Source organism: Chroicocephalus ridibundus, chromosome 14 (genome assembly GCF_963924245.1).
Source record: "Chroicocephalus ridibundus chromosome 14, bChrRid1.1, whole genome shotgun sequence".
Taxonomy (NCBI): domain Eukaryota; kingdom Metazoa; phylum Chordata; class Aves; order Charadriiformes; family Laridae; genus Chroicocephalus; species Chroicocephalus ridibundus.
In genome coordinates this window covers 9,279,671-9,291,808 of record NC_086297.1, presented here as the reverse complement: position 1 = coordinate 9,291,808, position 12,138 = coordinate 9,279,671, and the positions used below count along the sequence as shown (strand labels likewise).

At 56.6% G+C, this 12,138-nt stretch overlaps 1 protein-coding gene across 2 annotated transcripts in view; it reads right to left on the bottom strand.

Annotated features, from left to right (window-relative positions):
• Nucleotides 1-2,797: 2,797 nt before the first annotated feature.
• Nucleotides 2,798-12,138, bottom strand: part of MGAT5B (alpha-1,6-mannosylglycoprotein 6-beta-N-acetylglucosaminyltransferase B) — a 72,329-nt gene continuing 62,988 nt past the window's right edge. For both annotated transcript variants that reach the window (XM_063352278.1, XM_063352279.1), the window contains 4 exons: nt 11,980-12,096; nt 5,281-5,355; nt 4,540-4,814; nt 2,798-3,428 (listed from right to left, as the gene is read on the bottom strand). In XM_063352278.1, coding sequence (XP_063208348.1) covers nt 3,230-3,428; nt 4,540-4,814; nt 5,281-5,355; nt 11,980-12,096 — 666 coding nt within the window. In that variant the 3' untranslated portion in view covers nt 2,798-3,229. The remainder of the gene's footprint in view (nt 3,429-4,539; nt 4,815-5,280; nt 5,356-11,979; nt 12,097-12,138) is intronic.

Here is a 12,138-nt window from a genome sequence, read left to right as displayed (position 1 = left end):
ACCGTTTCCCCCCCTCCACCCCTCCCAACTGGGGATTTATCCTTGGTAATTAGCTGTGGTAATTAGAATCTCTTTCACATGGCAGTGCTTCAGCTTCCCTTTAAATCTCTTCCATGCTCCTACTTAATAAAATGTGAACTTAATGCATCATCCTTAGATCTCCCAGATGGAAACGTGCCCTGGCCGGGGAGACTGGGGCAAGCGCCGGAGACCTGCTCGGGCAAGAGCTCTGGAAGGCAGCGGGATGCTCCAGCGATGGCTTGGGCACAGCCAGGGCCAGAAACAGGCAGAGAAAAAACCCCACATTTCCAGATGATAAAACCCCTTTTCTTTTAAGCCAGCTCCTCCGGGAGCTGCTGCTGGCCCAGCGGCTCTGTCCCCTGCTGCCACCTCCGCGTCGGGGTGCCGGGGACCAGCAGCGCTGCAGGAGCTGCACACCCCGAGCTGCCCGCAGCCCTGGCACACGCACCCCCCAGAACAATTTGGTGCCAATTCTGCACCCAAAAAGCCAGCTTTAATACCCAGCGTTGGCGTTTCTGAACCAGCCCAGCCCCCACCTTGCCCCTGCGTGGGGTTTTGCCCACCAAAGCATCCCCCTGCTCCCAGCAGGGCTCCACGCGGGACAAGGCAGCGTGGCTGCCCCGAGCACCCACACTCCGGTCCCCGTTACATCCAGCAGCGATGTCCCATCACCCGTGGGCCAACACGAGAGGCTTTTCCCCAGGCAGCATCCTCAGGGCGGCACCGGGAGCAGGACTCAGTGCCAGCTGATGGGGCAGAGACATGACAGGTAAAACCAGAGCATTACTCAGCCCCATCACCCAAATTTACAGGCTGGCTCGAGATCCAGCAAGGTTCCAGACAGATCATCATTTCCCATGACAGCGGCGAAGGTGAGCGAGCCGCCTTTTATTTTCAGCTTGGAGAAAAATGCTCCTGCCAGGGGATAATTGGGAGTCTCTGCGGCGGGAGGCAGGCGCTGGGCTGCCGAAAGGTGAAGGCTATTTTAAAATCAGCTGAGCAGAAACAGGGGGAGAAAGCTGCCCAGGGAGCTGGTGTGCAACGAGCGCTGCCTCGAGAAGCATCCCCAGCCTCTTCCTCTTTAAAGCTGGTTTAGATCTCCTATAAAACCAGGTTTTATGTGGCTCTTATAACCCTGGGAAGCGAATTGCTGGTGGTTCCTGCTTGCAAATCCCTCGTGGCTCTCCTGGGCTGGCTCCTGCTCGCCCAGCGCTCGCAGCAGCCGGGGTGAGCAGCACGGGAGCCTTTGGCAGGGGACGCTTTGAGACCGAGATGAAAGGTGCCATAGAACGGCACACGGTATTGCTGTTCAGCTCTGCAAAGAGAGGCTTGCGCTGCTTTTATTTATACACATGCTGGCTTGCAAGACACAAAAATTACTTAATCAATCCTTCCCCTCGTCTGGCGTCGCAGGCGGGGTGGAGGCTGCCTACACAATTTTGCGCCGAAGATGACAAATCGCTCTGGGGTAACGGCCGCGTCTCCAGCTCCCACCTCATCCGGCGCAGGATGCGGCTGGTCTCTCCACGGTGGGTTCATGGGCTCGTCCGAAGGGATGCCTGGAGGATGCGAGCACCGTGTGGTGTCCCCCTTCCCAGGGTCCCAGCAGGGAGACGGCAGGGGGAGAGCCGGGGTCTGCCCTGTGCTGTTACCCAGCTGAAGGAATGGGATTTTCTCCCCAAACCCAGCTCCAAGCCACCGAATTGCTGCGAGGACAGGCTGGAGGTGCCAGGGCCGTGTGGCACAGCTCCAGCAAGCGGCTGGGTCACAGGAGAGACCTCACGCACTCACCCTGCCGTGCCACTGCTCTCCATCAGTCACCTCGAGCCGGGGCTGGGGGACAAGCCTGCCAGGGCCTGGGACCCTGCGGTGACACCCACAGGACAGGCTGCCACCCCACCAGCCTCCCTCGCCGGCCGGGCTGGGAGCTCTTCCATGCAGGGAAGGGCTGGGAGGGCGTCTCCAGCCCATAACTTTCCAGCCACGTGTTTTACGGGATGCGGGAATCTCACCATCGAACGTTTCCAAGCAACAAGAGGGGTGAGCACCAACCTCACAGCATCACCCTCGCAGCCTTGCTGTGGTGAACAACCCTACAAAAACAAACCGGGTCACCCCGGCCAGCGCTAACCCAGCCCGGGGACCTGCCAGGAGGGGAAATACTGGCAGCAGCGAAAACTCTCCTGAAGCGAGACAAATGGCACGAAGAACAGTTCAGGAAGCAAAGACCACGCATGGAAGATGGTTGCTTGGAGCTCGCCTCTTCCCGTGTCTGCAACACCTGGGGCACGCAGATACGATGCCGCCTTTGGCCTCGGTCTGTGCCCGCCGGCAATTCCTTTGGGCTGCTGCAGCACCTTCTCCTTCCCGCCCCCTCACTCGAACCCCGAGCAGCCCCCGTGCCCCCACCATCAGCTCCGATGCCGCAGTCTCCGGAGGGACGTACAGCTCTGTGCGCAGCCCAGCGGGATGGAGGGCAGCCCAGGATCGCTTTGGCACCTCTGTCCTGCCGGCAGCACCGCCCCAGGGACCAGCATCCTTTCCAGGAGCCTTCCCGGTCCCCATCCCACCCCTCGCTTCCCGGCGGGGGGGCATCCAGCCCCCGCCAGCTTTTCCTGGGGGTACTGTGAGTGCAGACCCCGCTGTGTCCATCCAACCCAGCCCCTCTCCCTGGGCTTTGTGCTCCCCCAGCTGCACAGCCAAGGTGGACACCGGCAGCCCCCCCATAGCCCCCATCCAGCTCTGCCCAATAACTCCCACAGAAGGGCTGGGTGTTGCTTCCCCTTTAATTTACCACTTGTTAGGGGGAAGGGTTAAAAAAAAAAATTAATCAATAAATAAAACAACATAGGATGCTCAAAGAGGATGAAACCCCTGAAACTGCAGTCTGCTGGTGGCTTGTCCCATTGCCAGAGGAGGGGAAGGGTGTCCCCAGCCCCCCTCTCCCCACCACCCTGTCCCAGTGCCACCAGGTCCAGGTGGGTTTGGATGCGGTCGGACGATGCTCCTCGAGAAGAAAATGAAACCAAAGGTCAGGACATGGTCATTCACAGTTGACTGGCAGATGAAAACAACCCCCAGAGTCTGACACCCCCGGCTCACCCACCAGGAGGGACCTGTCCCACCTCCCTGGGCTATTGCAGAGGCTTTGAGAAAAAGCCACTTGTTGCACGTTGCATGTCGCAAACACGGAGGTGGGGACACCAAGTCACAAGCAGTCCCTGCACAAAGCCACTTGTCCTTTGCGGTAGTCGCGGCAGGGGCAGAGGCGCCGGTACTTGGTGTTGTAGCCTGCGCAGCTGAAGAGCAGTGGCTCCTTCTGGAGGTAGCACTCGTGGACGTTCTCCGCCACCGCCGGGTAGAGATGGTTCATCTCATACTCGGTGCTGTCGCAGGCGATGCTGAGCCTGGGAACAGAAACAAAGGTGGGTCAGTTCAGGTGAGGAACCTGCTTGGGGTTTCACTGAAGGGTTTTTAGTGCTGTTCTGTCCTTCCTGGGGAGGTTCCTTTGCTGAGCATTGGGCAGATCTTTGCCGGTTGCACCAGGAACCATAAATACTATGTTTGGTGCCCCACACGAGTGCTTGTCACCAGCCCAGCACACCATGCAGGAAGTGGTGACCCTTGCAACTCAACCACGTAGCCCATAAAACAACCCCAACTCTTGCATGGATGCCTCAGGAAATCACGCACAAAAATCCACCCAAATCTTTTATATCCCCCCACTGACCAACAGCTCTGTCCACTCTCCACGGACACCTCCCACGGCAGCGAACGTCCCCTGGAAGGGCACGTGAGTTCAACGGATGCCCACATGTCCCCCACTAGCCAGGATTATCCAGCAAAACCGGGGTGGGCATTGGCAAACGCCTGGTGTGGATCTCAGCATCCCTCTCCCACCCATGGCCCCGTCTGCAGATGGAGCTGCATCACCCTCCCACCAACCCCCCTCAACCGGTGAGTCCCCAAGCCAGCTGCTTTTAAGGTCTGGAGGGGGACATGGAGGGGAGAGAGTGAAATCCAAGCCCCAGCTCTAATTTATCACATAAAAATGTCAGTGGGACTCACATCGCCTGCCTGACCAGCGTGACAGCAATGGTAATGCTCGCATTTTAATTGCCCACAGAGCAGCACAGAGCCCGGTGGCAGATTTATACTCTATTAAAACTTCACCGCTGTGTGTTCAAATGCAGTTTTATAGAGAAAGACATTAAAAAGGAGCGAAAGGGAGAGAGCATGGAGGAGGTGGAGAGGAACGGGGTGGGAGAGAGGTGGAAACGTGCCTGGCAAAGCTATAGGTGCTTTCTGAAGCACGAAGCCGGTCAAGGCCAACACGTGCAAGCAACGGGCTGCTTTGCAGGCAGCACCCTGCCTCATCGCCTTGCGCACGGAGGCATCTTGATGGGATTTCGGGAGGGGGGACATGAGGAAAATGGGTGCTGGGGATGCAGGGAGCTGGGAGAGCAACATCTGGCTGATGGCCCCCACTACCACCTCACTGAAAAGCTCACAACTCACTGGAGAAACACCTCCTTCTTGTTGAGGAACCTGAAGAAGGTGGGCTCGCAGACCAGCCCCCGCCGCCGGCACGTCTCGGTGCAGGAGTGCCGGGTCTCCGACACCCACACCTGCAAGGAGTCCACCGGTGGCCAGGCGTGGGGGTCCCGGCTGGCGCTGGGGGACCACACCAGGTGCGTGGCATTGGGGGACAGGGCCAGCGGGCTTGGAGGGCTTTGCATAGCAGGACTCTTGGCCTTGGGAGGCAGAGGAGGAGATGACGTGGTGCAGAAATCCTAGTGGGAGAGAAGACAATAGATTGGTGCCTGGAGGGACAGGGCAAAACGTTGGAGATGGGGAAAGGAGGTTGCTGGTGGGACAGGAGAACACTTGGGCTGCTGAGGTTGAGGTCACCTGCATGCATGGATGGCATCTCCTGCTGTGGGAGATGAAGGCAGTACCCACATCTTCGTCTCCCTGTGCTGCTTTATTCTCTGCAGCAGAAAGGCCATGAGCCAGCCCCACCACCCCCAGCCACCCTCCGCCGACCCCCCCCGCATCTTTGGTTCCCGACAGATCTCCTCCAGCCTCCATCTCCTGGTGCTCTCTGCGATTAGATGCCCACAGGGCTGGGACTCGGGGAGCTACACTGGGTCAGCAGTTGCGTGTCCAGGGAAACAGGGACGGAGCCATGGGAGAACAGGGATGGTCCCGCAAGGAGAAGAGAGATGGTCGCCCAGAAGAACAAGGATGCTCCCCAACCTGGTACTGAATGTAGGCGTGGATCCTCTCCAGCATCCCCTCGCAGGTGTACTCGTAAGGCAGGTAAGGGTCCACCTGTGAAGGGGGAAGAGCAGAGCGCAGGCAGCAAGCGGGGACAGCCTTTGCCTCCCCCTGGGCCTGGTGGCAGGGGACAGCAGCGCCCTGGGCAATGGCTCCCCCCACCCGCTGAAGCCCACGGCTCGTGTCTGTCCACCAAAGCAAGCAGGGCAGAAAACTAGGACTGGAAAAACTTCACAAGCCATAAAGCACTTGAGAAAAAGAGGATGAGGGATTAATTTGGGCTGAACCCATGTATTCCTGAAAACGAAGTCACCCTGTTCCACTTTAGTCTCGCTTTTCTTCATTTTTTGCTAAGTTATAAAATAAAATCGGTTTTCATGCTATAGGTCACTTCCAACTGAAGTATGAACTGTTTCAGCGCAAGGAACACTCGGCAGCTGCGGGGGGGAGTAATTATAAAACACAGTGGAGGAGTTTGGACTGGCGAAGATGCCAAGGTAATTTACAGCAAGAGCACCCCGGTGGTGCCCGGCGTCTGGTCTGGCACCTCTGTTCCTCTGCTCCCGCGTGCTCTGACCTGGGCACAGCTCTGCCTGCTCGGGGAGGAAGGTCCAGGCTTCGCTGCCCCGGCCCCACGACCCACCAAACCGGACGGTGAAAAGCCCAGGGCTGGGATGGGCTGTGCACAACACAGGAAAAAAAATAATCTCTTTTTTCCCCACTGCCACTTCACCAAGGGTTTGCTGCCCAGCATGGATGGCTGTGATGGGCTGGAAGCTGGTGTTTCTCCCAGCCTCCGAGGCTCGTCGCTCCCCGCTGCCACCGGCATGGGCAGGGATAGGGCAGGGATGGAGCAGACGTTGATGCCCACGTTGATGCTGGCACTGCACCCCCACGTTGATAACAGAGCCGGCAGCGCTTAAACCACAGCGTATTTTTAGCGTGGGTTACGAAACGCTGCCAGTCTTCGGGAAAGCATCCCAAAGATCTCAGCATCCCGACACCCCCTTCCCAACATCACATCTCCCTGTCCCGAGAGTCACCCTCGGGTCCTGGCGTGGGAAACCCCCTCCTCTGCACAGCAGCGTCCCCCAAACGAGTGTGTCCCTGGCACAGCAGCAGCACAGCTTCCAGGGCGAGCAGGCAGGGGCAGGCAGGAGCAGGCAGCTGGGCTCGTTGCCCTCCAGTGGGGCAAGTGCTGTGGCCACTGCCCCAGGGGGGTCAGCAGTGATGTTCCCCAAGGGAAGAGCATCGCCACAGGGGCTGCCTCACTGACGCAACCCTTCCCTCTGGAGAGAAGTTATTTTTTAAGGAGCTTTCTGCCCTGGGAAGAGAGATTTTTCCACACTCCCATGTTTTTCCAGAGACATTAGGACAGAGCCACAGGACATTGGTGCATGGAAGGGCCTGGCCCTGGGACCCCCCTTTCCCCGCTGTGCATCTCTGCAGAGCTTCACGCATAAGAAGGATTATAAGCAAAAACACCCCAAAGACAATTCACCTGGAAAACACTGGTTCTGCTATTTTCTGAGCTCTGCACCTCCGAAATAGCTATCTCCTTTTGAAGTAGCTGTCAAACCCGAGCTCAAAGGCTCAGTCTGCCGAGAAGATCCCTCTAAGCATCTCCCTGCCATAAATATCCCACCTGAGATCTCAGCAGGGCTGGAAATCACAGCTGCTCCGTCTAATTACAGATGTGCACGCTAATCAGGGCCGACACGATGACAGGCGCTGATCCTGCCTCTGAATTCCTGATGGGCTCTCGGTTAACGGGGGCAGAGTCCTCCACAAAGCAAAACCGCCCGTCTGGGTCGCACCAAGCCTGCGCCAGGCTGGGCACTGGGTGCTGCCTGGCGCCTGCTGGGGGGAGACAAACCTCCCCTCGCTCAGCATCACCAACGCTCGGTCTCGTCTTACCACTGCCTTCACGGCCGCAACGCTGAGGGGCTTTTCCCGGGACCCTGTTACGCCAGGCATGGTGCAGACGTAATTCTGTAAAACAGCCTCCTCCCCCCCAAAACACCACCGTGGTACCCAGTGGGATGCAGCACATCCACAGGGGGACGGAGGCAAAGCCTCCCTGCACCTGCACGTGTACCCGGAGGTGATGCTCCAGGGGCGATCGCCCCTGCCCGCAGAATCCCAGGTGGGGTCCAAGGGCATCAGGAGGCTGCAGCCCCCTCTCCGCCAGCCCCGACACCCCCATCTGCCCCTCTCTCCCCCTGGGGTTCCCCCAAAGGCTCTTGCTGCCCTCTGCTCCCCTCTCCCATCCTCGTTAGGATTCAGCTCGTGCGCCCAGGACTGAGAGAAAATGCTGATTTCAGGAAGATAATTGTTTAATTAAAATCTGACAGGCTTGGCCTCCTCTTGACAGCCACGTCATTAATGCTGCTCCCCACACCGGGAGCTCAGGATTTCCCCAGAGCCCTGGGAGGGAGGAGAAGGGGCTGCTCCGAGGTGCGGACCACAGCATCCCGCTTCCCGGGATGCCACGGGAGGGAGCAGGGTGGGGAAGCGGAGAAGATGGACTTCGCCATCCTTTCCCCTATGCATCGCCGGGGAACCTTTGCCAGGGCAAAGGCAAACCGGTACGTGATCAGCCAGCCCCAGTGCCCTCCATCAGCCAAACGGGGAGTTACTGGTACCGCCGTGAGAGCCCTGGTTTTACAGTCTCCGGCAGGAATCCCAGAGCTGAAGAGAGCAATGAGTCTCCCTCGCTCAAAAGGAAAAGAAAGAGGAAAAAAAAATAGAATCCAAACATCATCAGACAAATAAGTAGAAAAATAATGCAATTCTCTGCCAGCACGTAACAGCAGGCTGGGAACACTTTAACCAGCTATTTTCGCTGTGATGTTTAATACGCCACTCTTTCAAGCATAGTCTGAAATGTATAATTTTCCATTATATTCCTGTATGTTTGACTTTAATATAATGAAGCCTTCTCCCTTCGCTACACCAGAATATTGGGTCTATTAAACTACTTGTGCGAGGACTATTTTTGACAATGGAAAAAGCTGAAAGCCAAGAAAACGGTGCCTGAAAACCTCTCTCCTTCTCCAGGCTCTAACCTCTGGCGAACGGCCATAATCCATCACCGGGACAATCCTCCCGGCATCGCCTCTCCCTGGGGAACACAATTTGTCTCTTGGCCCTGTGTGACTGTGCTGATCCCTGGGCTAGAGGGGTTTGGAGCTTCCATCGCTTCCATTTTCCTTATAAATAGGTCAGGGATGCGAGCCATCAGGGAAACTCAGGACTGCTCCGACGGGGGGTGAATGGCAGAGACGCAACTTACAGAAAACCTTCCCCAGCAGTCGCGGGGTGACCTGGAGCGGGTGCCACCTCCGCAAGGATGAGGGAAGGGAGCACACGGGCTTTTCTTGTGGGGAAAAAAAAAATCCCTGTATTGCAAACCCAAGCCATGTCCAAGCCATGGTTCAGATCCAGAAGGAAGAAGTTTCTTTCAAGCAAACGCAGAGTGGCGAGGGATGCCGGCTGCATCCCAACTGCGTGATTTGCAGAAATGGGGCAGCCAGCCCCGCCAGCAGCCCCGGCCGGCTCCCAACACACCAAAAAGGAGCCGGGGCTGCAGGGACGGCACATCCCGCCCCGAGCCGCAGCTCTGGGACTCCGCGATATAAAATAACGCAAAAATATTGCTGAAGCATCAGCAAATGCCCCAGAGCCGCGACGCTCCAAACCAGGGTGAGCTTGGTTGTCAGCTTGACCCTATGGGAATTACCACCGGGTTCATGGAAGCAGCTCCCAAAGCCCTTGAGGGGTTCCCAGCACCCCGGTCCCCGGCACCCTGGTTTCCAGCGTGGCGTGGCTTCTGCCGGGAAAAGCCGATGGCAGAGCAAAGGAGACACCTCACGGCTTCCCACATCGTCCCCTGTCCCCAGAAATGGTTTACAGAGTTTTGCCCGGAAGATGCAAAACTAAAGCTGTGGGATAAGCGATTTTTTCAGTCATAAACCAAAATAAATAAATAAATAAAACAAATCCATTTCAGGTCCGTTTTCAATTTCCAACGTTTCCACCCAGCAAGGAGGGGAGAAATGCTGTGCTTCAGGTTCGGCAATCTGTTTGGGTTGGGACACCCGGAGAAATGCATCATTTTGGGTAGAAGCCTTCCCTTTCACTAAACTGGCAGGGTATTTCGAAACAATGGCAGGCAGATGGGAAACAAAACCGTATTGTTTTACTCCAGTACTGTTGACATGAAATATTTTGACTGAAAAAGATAAATTGACGGTGCTTATTGTGAAACACAGACAAATTTGTTAGATGTTCTGATAACAAAACACCCCATTTTGCCTTCAGGGGAAGAAAAAAAAAAAAAAAAAAAAAAAAAGAGTCAATAAAATAGTTTCTCCGAGCTCCAGTACCTGGCTGGCACCAGCAACACTAAACTGGCCCCCGGCCTTCTGCCGCTCCTCCTGCCAATGCCCTTGTTTTCAATTCCTGCTGTAACAAACAGTATTTTAAAGACAAGATACCAAGGGATTCCTGAAGCCAAAGCCCATAATAAGGCTTTTAAACCTGTGAGGCAGGTCAATTTTTAGGCTTAATTGCCTTGACGGCATCTCTAATAAAGCAGACCCCTTTCTATATAAAAGACAAAAAGGGGGAAAAAAAGCGGGGAAAAAACGGAATTTGCTGTAAGTTATTCACACACACTCCCTGCTCTGCTTCGGGAGGATTTACGTATTATCTTTAAAAAAAACAAAACCCAGAGAGGCGAGTTGTGGGATTAACCCAGCGCGCTTCTTGGTGGGAAGGGATAACTTCTCTCCAGAGCGACTGCCCGCTTTCAATGCAGGCCAGACGTCAGCGCCTGGTTTTATCCATTCGAGGCAAATTTAAGGACTTCAACTTCCCGGCAGCCAAGGGTAATTCCAGCGGTTGGGATGTTTCGCGGCAGGGGACCTCGGGGTGGGGGTCCCCGGTCCTGCAGAGATGGGTGGCAGCTTCAGCTGCCCCGTGGTCCCACGGGAGACGGAGTTTATCCGACTGCACGTGGTGTCTCGCTGGGATGGAAAACAGGGCGGTGAGCCCCTGGCCCAGGCTGCCCAGAGAAGCTGTGGCTGCCCCATCCCTGGAGGGGTTCAAGGCCAGGCTGGACGGGGCTTGGAGCAACCTGGGCTGGTGGGAGGTGTCCCTGCCCAGGGCAGGGGGTGCCACTGGGTGGGCTTTAAGGTCCCTTCCAACCCAAACCATTCTGTGATTCTACGCTTCTTTTTTCTTTCTTTTAACCCAGAATTATCATTAAGCACCTAATCGACCCGGTGCACATCCAGTGGACGTTGCAGTGCAACACAGCTGCTCTGGAGCCAGCAGAGCTCCTTCCTGCCTCCCCCCTTAATTCTCCAACCATTTTTTGATTATTTTAATAGCACCAGGCTTCACTGTTTTCTTTCTCCTTTCTGGAAAATTTCCTTCTCTCTCCCGAAACACCGGCAGCTCCCGCCCCTGGCATTGCCTTCGCTTGGGGCCGTCTCTCCAGCCCAGATGGTGGAGGGTCAAGCGCCGACAGCTGGCCCGGCAGCACAGCAGCAGGGGCGTAATTATTTTTAATTTAATTTTAATCGAGATACCGGAATGAATGTGCAAAACAACAACTGTTTTCCCAAGTCGGGTTTGTTCGGTCTTTGCAAACTCGTAGAGAAAAATCAGCGCGAGGTGAGGAGCTGTGGCAATCCCCCACCGTAAGGCGCGAGACCCGGGCGGACGGCGTGGCCACATCGACTGGATAAAGTCCCCAGACTGTCACAGCCAACCACCTCTGCAGCTTCTGCTGCAGGGAAAAGCAAAGATGACAACTCTCTGGCCAGCATCACTGCTTTCCCCCCCCCAAAAAATGAATCCCAGACCCCCGCAGCCTGACGCAGAGCCCCGCTTTCACAGCCCATCGCCATCCTCACGGGGGGTCGGGGGGGGGAGCAGGGGACGGCTCATCCCGAGCCGAACAAATGGCAAGCAAAACGGAGATCAGCACTTTTCTCCCCTCCAGGAAAATTGACTTTAATAATTTGGACAACTTGAAAGGCTCCTGCCACGGGGCAGGAGGTAAATATTCATGAGGGAGCGTTTCCAGGGCGGGCGCAGCGGGAGCGCTGCCTTCCCATGGGCGCCCCCCGCATCCCCCCCCCGCCCCCGTTCCTTACATCCCTTCATCCTTCGCAGAGGCAACTCCTGGGGCTATTCCTATCGATTTGCTCCATCCAAACGATAACGATGAGCAGTGAAAAGGGGGACCGGCAGGCGCAGAGGCCGGTAGCCCTCGGGGTACTCGCAGGGAGATGCTCTCTGGGTTTATCTTTGCTCCGCGCCAGGTCCCAGCACCGCGGCGCGTCTCCACCAACCTCAGCCTCCTGCTCCCAAACCTCATCTCCCTTATCTCAGCTTCCCCTTGCTCCGGGATTCCCAGGGGATCCCTCAAGGGCACGAACACCTCCGATGCTCGGTACCAAAGCAAGGCGAGAGCACGAGTCCCCCTGAAGCCGCAGGAGAGGAGGATTTCTGCTCTGCACGTGCAAATAACTTCCGAGGGGAAGCAAGGAAGGAAAAGCAATTAACGCTTGAAAGGGAGAGCCAGGCACCAGCAGCCGCTGCTGACACCTGTCCCTGCAAACCCAGCCGCGGGGAGATCGCCCAGCCACCGCCTCCGAGCCCTACCTGGGTCCTCATGATGGTTTTGATAGCAGCTTCGAACTCCTCGGAGTTATTGTAGTCGACAGTCCACACGTGCGGCTTCCCGATGAAGTCTTCGGCATACGGGTGTTGGGAGGACACCTAAAACACAGCAGCCTGAGCTGTTTTTTCCCGTCCCTGCCA